The sequence below is a fragment of the Stenella coeruleoalba genome (assembly GCF_951394435.1).
Source record: "Stenella coeruleoalba genome assembly, chromosome: 6".
In the NCBI taxonomy this organism is placed as follows: domain Eukaryota; kingdom Metazoa; phylum Chordata; class Mammalia; order Artiodactyla; family Delphinidae; genus Stenella; species Stenella coeruleoalba.
Window position 1 is genome coordinate 82,376,142 of NC_137151.1, and position 22,360 is coordinate 82,398,501.

Consider the following 22,360-nt stretch of genomic DNA (forward strand, 5'->3'; position numbering starts at 1 on the left):
AGTTCGGGCCAGAGCCCATAATTTTTCGGTAGAGGTAAAGAAAGGAAAGTGGCAGACTTTGTGTGCCTCTGAATGGCCAACATTTCAGATAGGATGGCCCCCCGAAGGATCCTTTTTATTAGACAAGATTAAGCTGCTGAAGTCTAAGATATTTAATACAGATCCCCACGGACATCCAGACCAAGTACCATATGTCTTGGTCTGGGAAGATTTAATTCTCTCCCCACCTCCGTGGGTCCGGCCCTTTGTTTCCTCAACAGGTACGTCCGCGCATACATCAGCAGCGTCGGAGATATTAGCCTTAAAGAAAAACCCCAACACGGAGAAGCTACACGACGCCCCGGATCTACCGAAGGCGATTTATCCTGACCCGCAGTCCGATTTGCTTCTTTTGGATTCCCCACCCCCTTATCCTCCGGCCCCGAATCCCCTACCACCTAGAGGACCCCCAGCTCCACTGCCCTCGGCACCAAGGGAACCATCCATGATGGAAGAAGAAAGGGGTCCCTCAGTGGGCACTAGGAGCCGGAGGGCAATCTCCCCGGACTCCACTGCCCTACCTCTTAGAGAATATGGCCCCCCCAATGGCCAAGGGAATAGACCTCTCCAATATTGGCCCTTTTCCTCTGCAGATCTTTATAATTGAAAAATGCATAACCCAACTTTTTCCGAAAATCCACAGGCCCTTACCGCTTTAATAGAATCTCTTGTTTTCTCCCACCAGCCCACATGGGATGATTGTCAGCAGCTGCTCCAGACTCTCCTAACGACTGAGGAGAGGCAACGGGTTCTTTTAGAAGCCAGAAAAAAAATGTATTAGGCGCCAATGGGCAACCTACCCAGCTGCCTAACGAGATTGATGCTGGTTTCCCACTCGTCAGGCCAAACTGGGATTTCAATGCCCCGGAAGGTAGGGAGCGCCTGAAAATGTATCGCCAGGCTCTGGTGGCGGGTCTCCATGGAGCGGCCAGACGGCCCACTAATTTGGCTAAGGTAAGGGAAGTAACTCAGGGGCCCCAGGAATCGCCAACTGTGTTCCTGGAACGTTTAATGGAAGCCTTTAGACGCTTTACCCCTTATGATCCAACTTCGGAGGGACATAGGGCTACTATAGCAATGGCTTTCATAAATCAAGCGGCCCCTGATATTAAGAAGAAATTACAGAGGCTAGATGGCTTGCAGGGATTTTCGCTTCAGGAGTTAGTAAAAGAGGCAGATAAAGTATGTAACAAAAGAGAAACAGAGGAAGAGAAGGAAGAAAGAAAGCAGAAAGAGCAGGAAGCCCGTGAAATAAGACGGGATAAGAGACAGGAGAGGAATTTAAGTAAGATACTGGCCACTGTGGTTGGAGGAAGAAATATAGGGGATAGAAATAGGCAGGAAGGGCGAACGGCAGACAGAAGGCGGCCATTAGACAAGGACCAATGTGCCTACTGTAAAGAAAAAGGACATTGGGCGAGAGAATGCCCTAAGAAAAAGAATGGAGGAAGGCCAACCAAAAACAAAATCTTAACATTGGAAGAAGAAGACTAGGAAAGTCAGGGCTCGAACCCTCTCCCCGAGCCCCGGGTAACTCTTAAAGTGGAGGGGGAACCTGTTCAATTTTTGGTAGATACCGGAGCCCAGCACTCCGTCCTTCTCCACTCAAAAGGTCCTATCTCAGCTAAAAGGTCATGGGTACAAGGAGCCACTGGGAATAAACAATATTCATGGACCACACGAAGGACAGTAGATCTTGGGATTGGACGAGTAACCCATTCATTTTTGATTATTCCGGAATGCCCCTATCCTTTGCTGGGAAGAGATTTACTCTCCAAAGTAGGGGCTCAAATCCACTTTCAGCCAGAAGGTCCCACCATAACTGATAATAAGGGAAGGTTACTTCAGATATTGACTATGAAATTAGAAGATGAATATAAATTATACGAGCAGCCTTCATCCTCACGAGTTAATGTTACTGATTGGGTAACTCGGTTCCCTCAAGCCTGGGCAGAAACTGCCGGAATGGGGATGGCCAAAAATCGGCCCCCGGTGCTAGTGGAACTCAAGGCAACTGCCACCCCAATAACGGTCCGTCAATACCCCATGAGTAGAGAAGCCAAAGACGGTATCCGTCCCCATATACAGAGGCTACTAGACTTGGGCATCTTAATAAGATGTCAATCAGCATGGAACACCCCTCTCCTGCCGGTAAAGAAACCAGGAACAAATGATTATCGGCCGGTGCAGGATCTACGAGAGGTAAACAAACGGGTGGCAGAGCTCCACCCCACAGTTCCAAACCCTTACAACCTCCTGAGCACTCTTCCACCTCAACATACGTGGTATACTGTTTTGGACCTTAAAGATGCTTTTTTCTGTTTAAGACTCTCTCCCCTGAGCCAACCCTACTTTGCCTTCGAATGGAAAGATCCAACATCGGGAATGTCTGGTCAGCTGACATGGACACGGCTACCTCAGGGATTTAAGAACTCCCCGACCATCTTTGATGAAGCCCTCCATCAGGATTTGGCATTATATAGAGAATCAAATCCCCAGGTAACATTACTCCAATACGTTGATGATATTTTATTAGCTGCTGAGACCCAAGAAGATTGTATCAAGGGTACTGAAAAACTGTTAACGGAACTTGGAACCCTGGGATATAGAGCCTCAGCCAAGAAAGCACAAATATGCCAACAACAGGTTAGTTACCTGGGGTATCTATTAAAAGGGGGGCAAAGATGGCTCACGGAGAGCAGAAAGGATACGGTGGCCCAAATTCCGGCTCCCAAAAACGCCAGGCAGGTTAGAGAATTTTTGGGGACGGCCGGATTCTGTAGACTATGGATTACAGGGTTTGCTGAGCTGGCAGCCCCATTGTACCCCCTAACCAAAAACAGCACTCCTTTCGTTTGGGGCGATAAGGAACAACGGGCTTTTGACCAAATCAAACGAGCTTTACTTTCAGCTCCAGCCCTAGGACTGCCAGATGTAACCAAACCTTTTCATTTATATGTGGCCGAAAATAAGGGCATTGCAAAAGGAGTATTGACTCAGAAATTGGGTCCCTGGAATCGCCCAGTTGTTTATTTGTCAAAAAAATTGGACCCTGTGGCATCAGGATGGCCCACCTGTTTAAAGATAATCGCTGCAGTGGCCGTTCTAGTCAAAGATGCTGACAAACTAACTTTAGGACAAAATCTAACGATAACAGCTCCTCATGCCCTGGAAAATGTAGTCCGTCAACCACCGGATAGGTGGCTAACTAATGCCAGGATGACCCATTACCAAACCCTGTTGCTAAACTCAGATCGCATCAAGTTTGCTCCAGCCACAGGACTCAATCCAGCCACCTTGCTACCTGATCCTGACTTGGAAGGCTCCACCATCATACATGATTGTCAGGAAGTACTAGCCGCAGCACATGGCAGTAGGCCAGATCTGATGGACCTGCCCCTCCCTGATGCTGATTTCACCTGGTTCACGGATGGGAGCAGTTTCCTGGAGGAAGGTAAGCGTCGAACTGGGGCAGCCGTGGTAGACGGAAAACAAGTCATATGGGCAGCGGCACTACCACAAGGGACCTCAGCCCAACGAGCTGAATTAATTGCCCTGACGAGGGCATTAGAGATGGCAGAGAATAAAAAAGTAAACATCTACACAGACAGTAGATATGCGTTTGCTACCGCTCATATCCACGGTGCCATTTACCAACAGAGGGCTACTAACTTCAGGTGGCAAAGAAATTAAAAACAAAGACGAAATCGTGGCTTTGTTGACTGCACTCATGCTTCCTACTAAAGTCAGTATCATCCACTGCCCTGGACATCAAAAAGGAAATACCCCAATAATTAGGGGAAATAATATGGCTGACCAAGTGGCCCGAGAAATAGCATCGGGAGAAGTCATTTTAGGACTGTCAGATAAAGTTCCTGAAAAACCAGGCCGCGATGAAGAAATCATCCCGGCCACAACAAAAGGAACTTTGTCCCCTCAGCAAGCAGAATCCATGTTACAACAGATGCACAGATGGACACATTTGGGGACTAAAAAGATGGTAGCCTTGTTACAAAAAGCCGGGTACGAAACCCCTGGAATGACAAAATTAGCTGAACAAATTGTGCAGGAATGCGTCCCATGTCAACAGGTAAATGCTCACAAAGGGAAACTTGAAACTGGAAAGAGACTCAGGGGGGACCGCCCAGGAACTTACTGGGAAGTGGACTTTACCGAAGTGCGTCCTGGAAGGTACGGTAATAAACACCTTTTAGTTTTTGTAGACACTTTTTCAGGATGGATAGAGGCTTTCCCAACAAAGAAAGAAACAGCTGCTGTAGTAGCCAAGAAGATTTTAGAAGAAATTTTTCCTCGATTTGGAGCATCAAAGGTAATAGGGTCTGATAATGGTCCAGCCTTCGTCGCCCAGGTAAGTCAGGATGTGGCCAGATATTTGGGGACTGATTGGAAATTACATTGTGCCTATAGACCCTAAAGTTTAGGTCAGGTAGAAAGAATGAATAGGACTCTAAAAGAGACCCTAACTAAATTGTCCTTGGAGACTGGCGGTACCGATTGGACGGTGCTCCTTCCTTTGGCCCTATTCCGGGTTAGAAATACACCTTCCTGATACCATCTTACTCCTTTTGAAATATTATATGGTGCCCCGCCTCCCCTCCTCACTTTAGGAAAAGAAATAAAACCTGATTGTCAAAATAACACTGACTTATATGCTAGGCTACTGGGACTCCAATTGGTCCAGAAAGAAATATGGTCCCAACTCGCCAAGGCCTACCAACCGGGAACACCGGGAGAAACTCATCCTTTCCAAGTCGGAGACTCCGTATACGTCCGTCGGCATCGAACCCAGACGTTGGAACCTCGATGGAAAGGACCATACACCGTCCTCCTCACCACCCCAACGGCCATAAAAGTGGACGGCATCGCTGCCTGGATCCATGCTTCACATGTGAAGGCTGCACCAGCGACGGCATCATCAGGATGGCGGGCCCAAAGAACCGACAACCCGCTCAAACTCAAGCTTCTACGAACCTAAGACTTATAATTTTGGTTTTACTGCCTTTACTGACTGTAAGTGATTTTAGCCCTCACCTCCCCCAACGTTTAACTTGGCAGGTAATTTCTCAGACTGGAGATGTAACCTGGTCCATTAGTCATACTGCACCCCCCTGGACCTGGTGGCCAGATCTTTTTCCTGATGTTTGTAAATTGGCTATAGGAGCACCTTATTGGGATACAGAAGATTCTCATGATATGAACACTGCCCCTTCCAAAGTTTCAGAAACTGATTGGTTTGGGCCGGGTTGCAAAAATGCAGGCAAAAGAATGATGCTTGGTATCCTCACTTTCTACGTATGCCCCGGGTTCCACCGCCCTTGATCTCTGAATTATAAATGTGGTGGAACTGAAAACTTTTACTGCAAAAGCTGGGGATGTGAAACTACTGGGGATACTAATTGGAAACCCACCTCAACTTGGGATTTTATTACTGTAACGGCTAATTATTCTCATAATGAGGATACCGGACACCGGAGTAAATGTTCAGGATGGTGTCATCCCCTTAAAATTTCCTTTAGTAATCCCGGAAAAAGAGATAAAAAATGGATAAATGGTCATTCTTGGGGCGTTAGATTTTACGTGAGGGGATATGATTTAGGAATATTAATGACCCTTAAGCTAAAGATTGAGACTCCTGCTCCTATATCAATAGGCCCAAATCCCGTACTTGGCCCCCCTTTGCTTCCCCCGGCCCCTTCAACTACGTCAACAAAGAATGAGACTAATGAAACCTCTAGATCCAAAGAACCCACAGTTAAGCCTGGGACTCCTCAGGATAGGATGCTTTCTTTTGTGCAGGCAGCCTTTACGGTTCTCAATGCTACAAACCCAGAGGCTACAAAATCATGTTGGCTTTGCTATGCTGCCCCTCCCCCTTATTATGATGCTATAGGATATAGCTCCAACTATACTAATTCTACCTCCTCAGACCAATGTCGATGGAAGCAAGAAGGGAACAGTAAATTAACCCTGTCCTCGGTTTTTGGAAATGGTACTTGTATAGGAACACCTCCCCAGTCCCATAGACACCTTTGTCATGATTTTAGCCTCCCTTCAGGCTCAGGATATCTTGTACCTCCTCAAGATGGATGGTGGACATGTAACACGGGGCTCACCCCTTGTGTCTCTTTAGAGGTTCTTAATACTTCAGCTGACTTTTGTGTGTTAGTGCAATTAGTCCCTAGACTTATCTACCATTCAGACTCATCCTTTTTAGATGAATATGTAGAAAAAACAAAAAACAAAAGAGAACCTGTAACCCTCACATTGGCTGTCCTTCTAGGACTAGGAATATCTGCCGGGATAGGAACAGGAACCACAGCCCTCATACAACAACCCCAGTATTATGCAAGTTTAAGACAGGCTGTAGACATCGACCTTCGAGCATTAGAAAGTTCCATAACTCAACTAAAAGAATCACTCACCTCACTTTCAGAAATGGTGTTGCAGCCTAGATTTGCTGTTTCTTAAGGAAGGGGGATTATGCGCCGCTCTAAAAGAATAATGTTGCTTTTATATTGATCATTCAGGAACCATTACCAAAACCATGGATAAACTAAGGGAACGCTTAGATAAAAGGCAAAGGGAGAGAGAGAACGAAAAAGGATGGTTTCAATCATGGTTTGATAAGTCCCCCTGGTTTACCACCTTAATCTCTACTCTGTTGGGACCTCTTATTGTTTTATTGTTGATTTTAACTTTTGGACCATGTGTTCTAAATCGCTTGATAGCATTTATTAGAGAACGTATCAGTACTGTACAAGTTCTAATGTTAAGACAACAGTACCAAAGTTTACGAACAGAAGGTTGAGATTCCATGATTGGAATCAATAGTCACAAGAAAAAGGGGGGAATGTGGGACTCGAGGGACATTGTTCCAGCTAATGATTAAGAACTCTCCAGACAATAGGGGCTTCTTAGACAATGGGTGAATTTCCAGGATGTCCGGCCCCCTTCCGAGAAGGAGGGAGATAACAAAATGTAAAAAAGGTGTCTGTCAAAGACCAATCAGGCAGCTGGGGAGAAGGAGGGAGATAACAAAATGTAAAAAAGGTGTCTGTCAAAGACCAATCAGGCAGCTGGGGACAAGTTCCCTCTCTGGTCCGAGCCTAAGCCGGGACCAATCAGCAGGAGAACACAACCAAATCTATAATTTACATACGGAGAAGTGGGAACCTATAAAACTGACATATTCGCGCCCGAAAGGGTTCCTTCTTCGACCTCCTGCGTGAGGACCAAGGAACCCCGGTGCACCGGCCTTCAATAAACCTCTTGCGTTTTGCATCGACTTCCGACTCTTGTTGTTTCCTGGGCGAGTCGAAACTCCTAGGAGACCGCGCAGGTCTAACAATACTCCAATAAAGATTTAAAAAAAAAAAAAAGTGAAGGGAACAAGTCTTCATGAAGTGCTAGAACTAGGGTGCTACTCCAAAGCTGTTCACTTGCTGAACTTCCTAGATTTTGATACACTGGTAATGGATGCCTGTGCATTTTTTTTCTTCATTCTTTTTTTTTTCAATTGAAGCATAGTTGATTTACAGGTGTACAACATAATGATTTGATAGTTTCATAGATTATACTCCATTTAAAGTTATTATAAAATATTGGTTATATTCCCTGTGCTGTACATTCCATCCTTGTGTAATATGCTATACCTAGTAGTTTGTAGATCTTAATCCCGTCCTTTATCTTGCCCCTCCCCCACCCACCTGTGCATTATTTTTAAGCAATCACGTATCTCGTTCAACATTCGTTTTGCAAGTCAAAATTTATTTTTACCATTTCTTATGTTAAGTAACAAATTCTCTAGTGCAGATTTAGATAACACTAATTGAATGGCTTGCTGAAGGGCTGGCTGAAGTGTGGGCCTTTGATTAAAGTCTTTCAAATGCTAATTAACTACCCTTGAATTGTAAACAACTGATTCTGGTACTTAAAATTTAAACACTTCCTAAAGTGTTGGTTGAAAATATCAGCAAAACATTAACATCCTGTCTCTATAACTTATAATTATAATTTATAATTTTTATCTATTTTTATTTTGATTCTTTTTCCTTTCTTTTAGGTTCCTCTTTAGATTTGCAGTTCACATGAGAAAAAAAGTAGTGTGCATAAGACTTTCTGGTCAGAAATGTATCCTCCTATGGGTCACCTTTAAACATATATTTAGTAGCAACCGCATGGTTCTGATGTCTCCCTTAATGCAAATCTATTTTCTCCATAAAAGCATCCAAAGAGTCTACCTGTAGGAAAATAGATGGCTTTTTCCTTCCCTGTATTTTCTAAATTTTCAATAGATAATTTTATCTAGTCAGCTGCTTCATTGTATTTAAATGACACTAACCTGGGGGTAGTAATAGAATCATATTAACATTTTAAAAAATTTCCCTTTGGATTCTCCCCTCTTTGCAAGAGTTTCAACTCCCCTAAGTTCCTGCCTGATAGTTTTCATTTTCTTTAGGATAGTGTCTCTTGTTTGCTCACCAAATTTTGATCTTGGTTATCCCCTGCTGTGTCTGTGGTTTTTCACACTCCTGCTCTATTTTCACATGGTGTCTACTGCCAAAGCTATCAAGACTGGCACCAAAGGCATGACCATTCATGTTGAAGGCACCAATATCTGATGTCTATTTTCTATCCTAAATGGAGGTTGGTCTGAATGGACATTATGCACTGCACCTGCAGCTCAAACATTGCTCTTCTGTTTCAAAGACCTAAGTAGTGCTTTCAATGTCTTATGTAAAATATAAAGCAACTGACTCTAGAGTTTTTTTCTTTCATTGCAGCTTTGTCTCCCTGGAGTTAAGACATAAGTTCATGGATGTGGGGCACAGAATAATCTAATGAGAGCCTACAGCTTTACCTCAGATCAGTTTGCTTCTGATACTGATGCAATGTCTTTAAACCAAACTTATACTTCTTTGCTCTTTTATTTTAGGCTGATTTTTTCTCCAAAGGGATTTCTTTGTTCTTGAATAGACAGACATCCTGGGAGATTAATTTTCCTAGTGCTGCTTACCCCTGCACAACCCCTTTCACAATAGGTTAGAAAAAGGGACAAGTCCAAGTTTTATTCTGAGCTGTTTGGGGATATGTATAGCACCCTTCAGTAAAAGGACTTCTTAAGCTCCATAGAGGACAGTTATTTATTATTGGTTGGCTGATTTGCTTTGGTTTGGTTTTCCCCCCAGGCAGGCATAACAACAGTTAGCAGAAAAAAAAATAAAAGTACCTGTTTCTCCATCACTGGGAGTTCTTGATCTGAGGTAGACTAAAGGGAACACCAGACATCCTGTGGTACACTACAAACAGAAAGGACTAAAGAACTTCACTCTCAAGGAAGCAAAAGACACCTTTCCAAAGGTGCCACTAGCAAATAAACAAGTTAATCTCAAAACTGCAAAGACAATTTGAGTTTACATGTATACTTTATTTTGTATTTTAATTATATATAGCTATGATAAATTTTATACTTTATCTTCAACATTTTCATATTTTTAGGTATGAACACAGAGTCCAAAGTTGGCATAAATAATGAAATTTGATAGGTTTAATGGGTTACTAAAACTGTTTTAGTTTAGCAATATGCAAAAACTTAGCTTCATGGTAAAGATACCATGGGGCCAACCAAAGTACTTGTATGGAATTGATAGCATGTTACCCTACTATATAGTAGATAAAGGCTATTCTGTGTCCCTAAATTATCTAAACTATTCTACTAATGTTGAAAGAAACAATTAACCTAATCAGTGATTTTGTGTATGATTTACTTTTGGGTGATCCTATTCTACTTTGGCATTCTCCAGTTACTCCCTTTTACCTTTTAAAGTAGTCATTCATGAAAGGAAAAAAATACATATTTTATTTTTTTATAAACTTTTTTAATGTTATTTTTAATTTTTTAAATTTTTGGCTGCATTGGGTCTTCGTTGCTACACACAGGCTTTCTCTAGTTGCGGCAAGCAGGAGCTACTCTTCGTTGCAGTGCGCAGGCTTCTCATTGCGGTGGCTTCTCTTGTTGCGGAGCATGGGCTGTAGGCACGCGGGCTTCAGTAGTTGTGGCGTGCGAGCTCAGTAGTTGTGGCTCGTGGGCTCTAGAGCACAAGCTTAGTAGTTGTGGTGCACGGGCTTAGTTGCTCCGCGGCATGTGGGATCTTCCCGGACAAGGGATCAGACCCATGTCCCCTGCATTGGCAGGTGGATTCTTAACCACTGCACCACCAGGGAAGTCCCCATATTTTAAAATATGTATTATATATAAGTATATATATAATATTTTTAAAACTAAAAATATCCCCCTAGAAACCAGTTCTGTTGGTTTTCCTTCCCCATCTTTGAACAATGTCCTAGACAGAATCTATAGCTATCCATTCATTTGTGGGTATTAGAACTTTTTGTCAGATATTAAAAATCTTTGTCCAGTTTAATACAGGCCTTCCTTGGAGATATTGTGGGCTTGGTTCCAGACCAGTGCATTAAAGTTTGAGAATATTGCAATAAAGTGAGTCACATGAATTTTTTGGTTTCCCAGTGCATATAAGTGTTATGTTTACACTATACTGTAGTCTATTAAGTGTGCAATAGCATTATGTTTTAAAAAGCAATGTATATACCTTAATTTATAAATACCTTATTGCTAAAAAGTGCTAACCATCATCTGAGCCTTCAGTGAGACATAATCTTTTTGCTGGTGGAGAGTCTTGCCTCAGTGTTGATGGCTGCTGGCTGATCAGGTGGTGGTTGCTGAAGGTTGAGGTGGCTGTGGCCATTTCTTAAAATGGGACAACAATGAAAGTTTGCCACATTGGCTGACTCTTCCTTTCACGAATGTGAGTGATTTCTCAGTAGCGTGCGATGATTTTGATGGCACTTTACTTTCACAACTTCTTTCAAAATTGGAGTCAATCCTCTCGAAACTTGCTGCTGCTTCATTCAAAATCGTTTGGTGTCATTTCCACAATCTTCACAGCATCTTCACGAGGAGCAGATTTCATCTCAAAAAACCACTTTATTTGCTCATCCATAAGAAGCAACTCCTCATTAGTTAATGTTTTATCATGAGATCATAGCAATTCAGTCCCATCTTCAGGTTCCACTTCCAGTTCTAGTTCTCCTGCTATTTCCACCATATCTACAGTTACTTCTTCTACGGAAGTCTGGAACCCCTCAAAGTCATCCATGAAGGTTGGAATCAACTTCTTCCAAACTCCTGTTAATGTCGATATTTTGACCTCTTCCCTTAAATCACAAAGGTTCTTAATGGCATCTAGAATGGTAAATCCTTTCCAAAACGTTTTCAATTTATCTTGCCCAGATCCATCAGACGAATCACTATCTGTGGCAGCTATAGTCTTACAAAATGAATTTCTTAAAGAATAAGATTTGAAAGTCTAAATTATTCCTTGATCCATGAGCTGGAGCATGAACGTTATGTTAGCAGGCATGAAATATAGAATTGAAGAGAGTTAGGGCCTTGCTCTAGATTAGGTGTTGGCTTAAGCAAATGTGGCTGGTTTGATCTTCTATCCAGACCAATAAAACTCTGTCCATATGAGAAATGAGGCTGTTTTGCTTTCTTATTCATGAGTTGTCCAGAATAGGACTTTTAATTTCCTTCAAGAACCTTTTCTTCACAGTCACAAGTTGGCTAATGGGTGATAGAGGCCTAGCTTTCAGCCAGTCTCAGCTTTTGACACACCTTCCTCACTAAGCTAAATCATTTTTAGCTTTTGATTTAAAGTGAGAGAAGTGCGACAAGAGAAGGAGCCAGATTTGATGTTAACTAATACAGGCAGGCCTCCTTTTATTGCCCTTTGCTTTATTGCACTTTGTAGATACTGTGTTTTTTACAAACTGAAGGTCTGTGGCAACTCTGCCTCAAGCCAAGTCTATCGGAGCCATTTTTCCAACAGCATTGCTCACTTCATGTCTCAGTCACATTTTGGTAATTCTTGCAGTATTTCAAACTTCTTCCTTATTATTATATTTGTTACAGTAATCTGTGATTAGTAATCTTTTATGTTACTATCGTAATTGTTTTGGGGTGCCAAGAACCACGTCCATACAAAATGGTGAACTTAATCGATAAATGTTGTGTGGGTTCTGACTGCTCCACCGACCAGCCACTCCCCAATCTTTCTTCTCCTCAGGCCTTCTCATTCCTTGAGACACAACAACATTGAAATTGGGCCAATTAAGAACCATACAATGGCCTCTAAGTGTTCAAGTGAAAGGAAGAGTCGCACATCTATGTAATAATATTATTTTTATATTATAATATTGAATTGGCTAATTCCTGGTTAAAGACAACCAATATTTTATATATACTTATATGTATTCATTACCACATATATTTTAATCAATTTGACAATTAACTCTTTTATGAGGATCACATGTGAAAAGAATAGTTAGAATGTCAAATTTGACCTGAAGAGTAAGTTTCTTTTTACTTCCTTCAGTATCAGCTCTGAGACTATCAACACAACACAAAACTGTTGGTCTCTATGTTCGGTCAAATTATTCAATTTATTAAACAATATAAATTAGTACATTTATGGAAAACCTAAATAGAGCTTATTTGTAATTAATTTTGGCATATATACATTATATAATAAATTTTATCATGTACTACTTTTGTTTCCTAGAACCGATTTAATAAAGTACCAAACACTGGGTGGCTTAAAACAACAGAAATGTATTGTCATAGTTCTGGAGACTAGAAGTCTGAAATCAAGGTGTCGGCAGGCAGGGCCATGTTCCCTCTGAAACCTGTAGGGAATCCTTTTCTGCCTCTTTCTAGCTTCTAGTGGTTTGCCAGTAATTATTGGCACCCTTTGGCTTGTAGATGCATCACTCCAATCCTCCATCTTCACATCCGTGTTGTCACAGTGTCCTCCCATTGTCTTCCCCTGTGCGTGTCTGTCTCTGTGTTCAAATTTTTCCTTTTTATAAGGACATCAGTCATATTGAATTGGAGCCCACCCTAATGACCTCATTTTAACTTGATTACCACTGTAAAAACATCGAACTTACAGAAGCAGAGTAAAAAGGTGATTCACCTTAAATGTACACAATGTTACATGTCAATTATATCTCAGTAAAACTGGAAAAAAATCTATTTCCATATAAGGAACATTCTGAACTACTAGGAATTAGGACTCCAACATATCTTTTTAGGGGAGACACAATTCAACTCATAAGGTGTACATTAGTTTTATTAAAATTATGTGGCAAGATAATGGTAACAAAGGTGATAAATCTAAGTCTGTGGATTTGCAATAAAAAATTAAATGCTAATGAATATACTTATAACTCAAAATTTCTCATAAAGAACTTACTCTGTCATTCCATAAGCTGGAACTTCTAGTGCAATTTTTATTGGAATTGTATCATCTTCTGGACTTAATTTGAAAAAATTGATAACTTTTTTATGTTAAAAATCCCATGCACGAACACAGTATTGTTCTGCATATACCCAAAGTACTATTTTTATATTAAAATTATCTTTCAAAATGGTCTTGGCCATTTCTTGTTTAATTAATTTCTAGAAAACTTGTACTTCTGCTATAATTGGTTATGAGGCCTATAAATTTATATAGATTAGTAACACGTCCATAAACATCTTTCTCTCCCTCCAGCCCCTTTCTCTTTCTCTCCACATGTGTTCACATGCAGACACACATATACATCTACATATTTTGAAGAAATTATAGAGGACATTATGACGGCACTGGGAATTGAAGTAAGGATGGGCATTAAGGAACAAATAACAAAACAAGAAAATGACTTTGTATGGCCTTTGATGTTGGTTTGCCAGTAAATGAAGCATGTGATTAATTGAACCTTATGCACTAAAGCGCAAATAATTCAATTGTTGAATCAATGTCTCTTTATAATTTTGACAACTTTTAGATGCTAAGAAAAATTTTTATATCCAATGTGGTAACAAATGCAGTGAAAAAATAAGTTTCCTCTGACTAATTAGACACGTTGAGATAGTCCTTTAAGATGATACCACCAATAAATAATAGCAGTAAAACTGAAAAGAGAAGTGTTCTTCATTGAAGGAGCAGGAGGGGGGCAAAATGGAAAAAAAAAATTCCCTACTTTGATTCCTCAGTGCTCACTAGTAGGACTTCTTTGTTTCAACTGGTCACTCTTGCAGCTGTCAGAGAGCTTAGGGCAAGAACCATATCTCCCAGATAACCCCATCAGCCATTTCCTTTGCACAGGAATTGTCTTCCCAGCGGTCTTCAGCAGCTCATTCACAAGCTATTCCTTTTTGTCTCCAGGTGATAGCCCAGGTGGAAGGGAATGTGAGTCACTTGAGGTAGATGTGCTAGTTACTCTGGCTTAAAAGCCTAACGAGACTGTATCTCCTATAATATCCCCAATGGTGTAGCTTCCAGATTGCCCACAGTGATGTGCCCAGTTTCAGAAATCATTATAACTGAAAAATGTCAAAAAGCATAATTTCTCAACAGATTACCAAGGGAACAAAAATAGAAAATGAATTCTGTCACATGGAAAAGGGGAAAATATTCAGTAACCCTTCAACAGACAGTACAAAGAAAAAATAAACAGCAAATGTTGCATTCAGGCTGAGGATAATATTGCTAATTCCCTCTGCCCTACTTCTTGCCTTCTTATTTTTTTTTTTTTTTTGAGCCTTCATTTTTAATTCTTAGGTCATATTTACCCAAATCAGACCAAGACAGTCATGCATGGTTCACCCAGTTTGGCCACTGTCACCTCAATGCTGACTGTGAGAACTGACCCAACTAAGTCTAACTACATAAAACAATCTAATAATTAGCTAAAGACATAAAAGAGATCTACCCTGCAAATTTGTTTGAATAACTCTTTATTCTGAAAAAGAAATATCAGGCAGTTTAGCTCAGCACTGCTTTGTTCTTCCTTAAATTGGAGCATTGCTCTTTCAATATTTTCATATTCCTGTAAAGCCAGCTTTCTTCTCAATTTCCACTTCACTGTCACCCACACCTTCTAAGTCCCTTAGATCCAGCATCACTGTTACTTTCTCTTGTTCCTGGATTCTCTGCTTTTAATTACTCACTACATTTTGCCAATTGGTACTTTACATTTTCTTCCACAATCTTTCTTTATCTTCTATTCCCTCATTTCTCACTAGCAAAGGCTAATATGCATATTATTTTTTCAGTTCCAGGAAGCTGTGTAATGTGAAGAACGGCTTCTAGATAGTGGTATGGAAATTCTAAAATAGGAAGGGAGGAATCACTCCAGTTTTATCCTGTGGAAAAACCAAACTGCCAAACGTGACTCTTTTCAATGAGATGCTGAAGTTTTAGTCAGTATGTTCACTCTTCCAGATGCTCCCTCTATGCTGTCCTTCACCCTCAGGGTCAGCAAAACAGGTACTCTGGAATTCTTTGCCATCAAAAGGGTGAATTACAATAAGTCATTGATATTCTGTTTCCTGTCTTGCATTGTGACCTCCTAAAAGAATGTTAGTGTAGCTTAGGGACATGACTGGTTGAAACTCTGGCACCCAAACTCTTGACCACAATGGTATCAATAAGGCCTTAAGAATAATGTAGACTTCATAGGTCAGGGAAGATAATCAGCTAAAGTTAGAGCAGTATCTTCTATCTTATGAGTCATCTATATTTTTTTACCTGGGGGCTTGGATTATTTAGTGATAAATTAGGTGTAAAACTATGGTTGATAACAAGAAAAATAAGAAAGAAAAAAGTTCTCCTTGAACTTAACACTGAAAAGTCAGCCCAGATTACACATTAACTCATGTGTGAACGTGATCTTTAAACTTCTGAACTATAGATCATAGAATATTTTTAATATGCTTACTCTCAAAGAGAAGTAGATAAGATGATAGAAATCAAGTAACTATGAGTTTTTCTAGGAAGAGAGTAAGGTTTTGCCCCAGAAATTATGTGCTTATATTTTTAACTTTTTAGTGAGCTCTTCAAGTTATTTTGCTTGATTGGTTTTATTGGAGTTAAGAACTTATTTCATTTTATTTACATTTTCTGTTAAGATATTCATTTGATACCTTTAAACTATAGAAATACAGTTCAATTTATTTCAGTTGTTTTCCTAACTTACCATCTCCATTTGTCTATGTTATTTGCTTCAGAGCAATTTTCTGTTCCTAAAGTCTCTCATTATGTTTCCCAGTAAATATCTATTTTTCCATAAATCCTGCAATCTGTTGCTTTGGTTTTGTTTAATCTTCTAAAAAATTATTATAATGAAAATTGCTAATCTCTATCTGCAAAAACTAAAAAATAATGAGTTAACAGATTTTACTTTATTAGGAACTCAGAGCATGAGTCCTCCATTTCTGGATTGAAGAGTGGCATACAATAAATTCACGTTATAAAATCATGACTCTAAAGAAAATGCAATGCAGTTCCATATTTCCAGGTAATTATGGAAGCCTTTGGCCTAGCAGAGGTGTTAACAGGTTCCACTGGGACTCATTCTGGGAAAAAAACAGAACGAGGCAGGGACTACACAATTCCTCCACAGCCAGCTTCTCTCTGCAATTTTTTTTTTTTTTTTTTTTTTTTTTTTTCGGTACGCGGGCCTCTCACTGTTGTGGCCTCTCCCGTTGCGGAGCACAGGCTCCAGACGCGCAGGCCCAGTGGCCACGGCTCACGGGACCAGCCGCTCCGTGGCATGTGGGATCTCCCCGGACTGGGGCACGAACCCGTGTCCCCTGCATCGGTAGGCGGACTCTCAACCACTGCACCACCAGGGAAGCCCTCTCTGCATTTTTGACTGACACCAACTCATTCTGGTGCTACAGATGTTAGTGAACAGAGGATGAGCTTTTTTTTTTTTTTTTTTGAGGAGAGGATGAGCTTTTATGTGCAGAGATCCCAGAAAGTGCCTTCAGACTCACCATGCTCTGTTTTCAGCCCTGTGGAGTTCAGAACACAGGCTAGCAAACCAGCCAGAAGGAAGACCCACCCACCTCAGCAACCAGGAAATAAATGGAAAGAACTGTTATTTTATGAAAATTGTCATGAAGTAAAAAAAAAAAAAAAAGCGGAGGAGTGGGAAAAAAAAAAAAAGAATAAATGCAAACACAGACCTGTATCCTGGGCTCTCTGAAAACAATAAAGCTCTACTTGCAGCACCAGGCTGAATTCACTTGCCATTTGTCTTTGAATTAGACTTTTAAAGCTTAGAAATTATCTAGAAAATGTCTCTTCATTACAAAGGAAAAACAAAAGAGAAACCTAGAATAATTCATCAGCACAAATTTTCCAGCTGGTTGGAGTCAGAATAGACACAAGAAATCACTTTCTAACTCCAAATCTAGGCCCTTTCTGCTCCATTATACTCTTAAAAATGGGGAAATTGAGGGTAATTTTTCTGTAGACAATTCCTATCTTTGCAAAAAACTTAATCCTTCACCTGCTACCTAAACTTGAGTTTCGATCCTTATTATGTTGATCAAGAGCTATTGACTGGGGCTTCCCTGGTGGCGCAGTGGTTGAGAGTCTGCCTGCCGATGCAGGGGACATGGGTTCATGCCCCAGTCCGGGAAGATCCCACATGCCGCAGAGCGGCTGGGCCCGTGACCCATGGCCGCTGAGCCTGCGCTTCCAGAGCCTGTGCTCCGCAATGGAAAAAGAGCTATTGACTGACAGTATACTGACCTCTTTCCTCTCTTTTTGAACAGCCCATGCTTTTCATTCCACCTTTTGATTTAATCACCCATCATGGGGGCTCCATTCTAAATCTAGTCCTTATGTTCCAAGGACATCTTCCAGTTGGAATTGGGATGAGATGCTTTCTTTTTGACAATCCAGAATTGGATTGTCATCAACATCCAGAAGAGCTATCAACTTCCCTTTCCAGAAACCCTAATAAAGCCCTGTTTTCATCTCATTCCATAGAAAGAGAGTCATATGCCCATCACTAAGTCAACAACAGTGGCAAGGCAAATGGGATTACTTTTGTCAGCAGTAATTAAGACCCAACCCTGAAGCCAGGAATGAGCATTTGGGAAGGTGGATAGATACATATATAGATAGATAGATAGATAGCTATAGAGATATGTATAGATATAGATAGATCTATCTATGCTAAAAGAATGTCCCTATGTTGATATTTATCCAACGTGATTCAGGAATAGAGTTTAAAGTATCCGTAGGAAAGGATGGTTCCATGATCCTTACAACAGTGATTTGCAAACCTCTTTCTTGTTTGAGAAATATGTTCTCCAAATGAATGCTTGTGCAGGGGTTCATACTTCAAAGATATCAAAGCAGACCTCCTTTTCTTGCAGAGGATGGAGGTTAACAGTGGTTCCTCATCCACCCAGGAAGCTTCTTAAGCTTAACTTGAAAACTCTGGAGAAACCCTCTTGCTCCATAGGGTGCAGTTTGCAAACCAATGTCTTAGATTTTTTTGTTGGGTGGGTGCTGTGCAATTATTTCAGCCAGATTACTAAGAGTAGCTAATTATTAACTGATATGAGAATGATGTCTGAAGTTGATTTATTCTTTATTATTTATTGAATGACAAAAAGCCTATATATTCTAAATACCAGCCATGCTGTTATCATAGCTAATATTTAATTTTGAAAATTAAGAAAGTCATTGTGATTTTACTTCAAATGTGGAGCTTTTTTATCACTGCATATAGATGGATATCAGGACTGCCTATAGACAGATCCAGGACTTTCTCATGAATTATAAGATTTACTCTATCTACATCAAAATCTAATCTGGAGTTAATCTGTTTATCCTAGGAAATGGTTTGACCAAAAGAAATTCTTTGTAGGACCATATTTAGAACCACTGTCTAAGCCTCATTAGACCATGTTTAGGACCAGCCTTTTTTTACATAGCTAAATACATGACAACATAGAGCCTGAAAGACTCATTTACATTTTGCATTATTTACATTGTGAGTCCTTGGCATTTTGATTCAAAGTTTAAAGATCAAACCTGTAGCCACCTACATTTCTCTGCCCCATGCATTTCTACCATTCCCTTTTATTGCTGAGATAGGGGAAAAGGAGATAATAAAATGTCACATATTTTTAGTAATCAGTCCAGACTTCCTACAAGGACATTGCCTTTCTAGAAGAATAGTCACAGATCAGTCACGGAGAGTTCATACAGTGTATTAAACTCAGATACCTGAATTGATTTTTTGAGAGCTAGCAAGTCTTGATACTGCCCGTCAAGCTCTTATAAGGGACAACCACTGTGATGCAAGAATAAAGTGAGCAATAGAGTTATACACTTGAAAATTCCTGGTTTCCGTTTCTTAGACTTCAAACACTACACAGAACTTCTGTTCTGCTCAAGTCACCTCAGTGTCTCTAGATAGAAATGAAACGAGGATTACATTCCAAAGGACCAAACCCTCAGGTTAGTTGTTGTTGTATGTGTTCATTTGTTTGTTTATAATAAACAATGTTAGGAAGAAGGATAATGAGATACAGGTCACATGTGCCACATTTGTCAACTTTTTGTTCATAGCAGGCATCATTAATCAGAACTGGCCCCTCCTGATACAACCTATTTGCCACTTCCAATTTATTACACTAAAAATTTTAAAGTGAGATGATTTTGGAAGATTTAATACCTAAGACAAACAAAACATAACTCTACAAACCAAATAAAATGAGGGAAAATGGGCAGCTATGAAGAAATCAGCACTTAAAACTGAAGAAATCCGACATAAGGGAAGTGCATGAGCAAAGTACAAAAGTTCTTAAGTATATGAAAGCATTACTTCCTTTTAAAAGCTTAGACTGTAAATATATAAAATAAAAAAATCAAATGTGGAGAAAAATGGGAAAAACTTAAGAATGAGTATCAAAAAAAAGTAGAATCTTGTTGAACAACTTTTCAAATGAGACAGAATAAGAAAAGGTTGAAAATAAATAAGGTAACTGATGAAATGACAAAGTTTTAGAAGTCTAACAAATTGTAGAGTGTCGGAAATAGGAACACAGTTTGATTGCTAATGAATGCTGGAAAACTGATGCACCATAAATTCAGGCTGACAACCACTAATGGCCTGTACATTGCACAGTAACATAGGTCTCTAGTCAGTTTTCCAGTGACACACTCTATGAATGTGAAAGCCTGCACTGAGTCTCGTGTTTACGTACTTTATAACTCTGGGGAGCACTGTTCTCATGGTAAATTGTGTGCATGATAATCCCTAAAGAGGAGTGGGGCACAACTTGCTGCACGCGACTGCCCTGCCCAAGTCTGCCCTGCGCAGGTCTGCACGTGACTGCCCTGCCCTCTGTGATGTTTTCAAATCCCCTCCTCTCTCCTTAACATCTTGACTCCTGGTGACATCTCCTCAGTCACTCTCAGAAGATGAGTTATATATCTATTATAGATATAAAACAACAAATGAAACTACGTCAAAATTCTGCCTTCAAGCCTCCAGTTATTTCTTCAACTGTATTCATCCTTTTCTACTGTTCTGCAGATGGAATTGCTGTCTTATTTCTTATCTAGAGACTATTACTCCACCACCAATTATGCCTTTTTCTCAGTGTCTTCAAATTGTATGCATTTATGATTTATTCTCTAATAATTTAATTATTTCAAAAGGTTTCTATCTTAAAAGAGCCCCCCTTATCCCTCCAGCTTCTGTCCCACTCTCTGTTTTCTCATGATAGATTTTCTAAAAAAGTTTGCCCTTTCTGCTCCCAGTAAATACCCTTCAATCTGCTGTAACTAGGTCACTAGACAATGCCATGTTACTAAATACAGAGTGCACTTTTCTTGCCTAAGTCAGGAGATTGTAAGAGACTTTGTCTGACTTTCAGTATCCTTAAGAGGAAGAAGTGAACTCCTCTTTTCCCTTTCCTTTGGGCTGGAAAGCATTCAGGATGGCACAGGCTGGAGCAGCCAGCCACCATGGGTCCAGACATAAAACTATGTCCTGATATCAATAGAGTTAACTGGCCAGCCCTGTATTACCTTCCTCTGCACTGCTGAAAAAGAACATATGGATTTCTATCTTGTTTAATCCATTGTATATGGGATTATTTTCATCAAAACAATTTAGACTAAACCCTCTCCAACATATTATACTGATGTTGATGACTCTCAAATCTATTTCTCCAGGAGGGTCAAGCTCCAAATTCCTATACACAATAACTTATTTGACATGCCTCATAGACGTCATAAACTATTAACTCCAAAAATTAATATTTGATCTTCATCTGCAAACGTGATTTTTCTCTTGCTTCCCAGTTTTTGATACTCACACCGTCATCCACTGACCTTTGGAGTCAGGTTGGTCCCCTCTGGATTCCTCACATTCTCACTCTCACCCATGCCCAGTCCCCTCCTGTTGATCAGCAAGCTATTTCTCTCTTTTTTTCACTGCCATGGGCATAGTTCATCCTCTCTCACCTGGACTCTTCCAATAACCTGAGCACGATCTACAAAAGCCTGCATAATACAGTGGTTTGTGCTTCTAAGTCACTTATCAGGACACGCTGTCCCTGTCTCTCCATGCCAGGTCTCTGAGCTTCTCTCATTTTTTCATACCTATTGGACTGTTCATCCTCTCAGATCTTTACCTGCACTTTCTTCTGCATGGAACACTCTTCTCTTTGCCTTTGCCTACGTAAGTGCTACTCTCCTGCATGACTTAGTATTACTTCCAAAGCGAAACTTTTCCTGAACCCCCAGGCTAGGGTAGGTTACCCTGTTATATACTCCTATGGCCAACTGAACATCTTGTTTTAAACAATACACTTATCATCATGTAATTCTTTATTTACTTGAAGTAATCACTTATTCATTTTCCTACCTACTGAGGCAGAAACATGTCTGTTCCGTTCTCTCTAAGCCAGCACTTGGGATCAGGCACAATTCCTTGTACAAACTAAGGTATTCAGTGAAAACTTTTGACTTCTGATTTTGAAAACAATGAACAATAGATGGCAAAGCTGAAAAACAAATTAATTTAGGTCTTTTTCAAGTGTGTTTAACTAGGACTTAATTTAAGATACTTTATTAAACTGATACTCTGAGTTGCATTCACTCTCCAGCTTATTTAGTAAATTGAAATGTCCTGGTTTATACATTTGAGAAAATAATCCAACAAATTATTTTTTAATTTGTCTATTACTAGTCAAAAGTTTATGAGGACTTTGTAATCAAATAGGCAGCAAATAAGTAATGAATAAATAGGAATGAAAAATACCAGAGGAGAAAGAACACAGTAAAGAGAAATCTGAGTGAGACTAGTGCTTACTCTTTCAGTGACCGACCTAAGAGTTTTCTTGCCATCACTCATT

General features: G+C 40.2%; 1 protein-coding gene across 1 annotated transcript in view; it reads left to right on the top strand.

Moving 5' to 3' along the window:
- LOC307187819 (uncharacterized protein) overlaps positions 1 to 6,436 on the top strand; it is a gene marked incomplete at its 5' end in the record, with an annotated part of 52,064 nt that extends 45,628 nt beyond the window's left edge. Inside the window, 2 exons of the mRNA XM_079924352.1 lie at positions 4,717 to 5,070; positions 6,341 to 6,436. Coding sequence (XP_079780478.1) covers positions 4,717 to 5,070; positions 6,341 to 6,346 — 360 coding nt within the window. The 3' untranslated portion in view covers positions 6,347 to 6,436. The remainder of the gene's footprint in view (positions 1 to 4,716; positions 5,071 to 6,340) is intronic.
- Between the last annotated feature and the right edge of the window lie 15,924 nt (positions 6,437 to 22,360).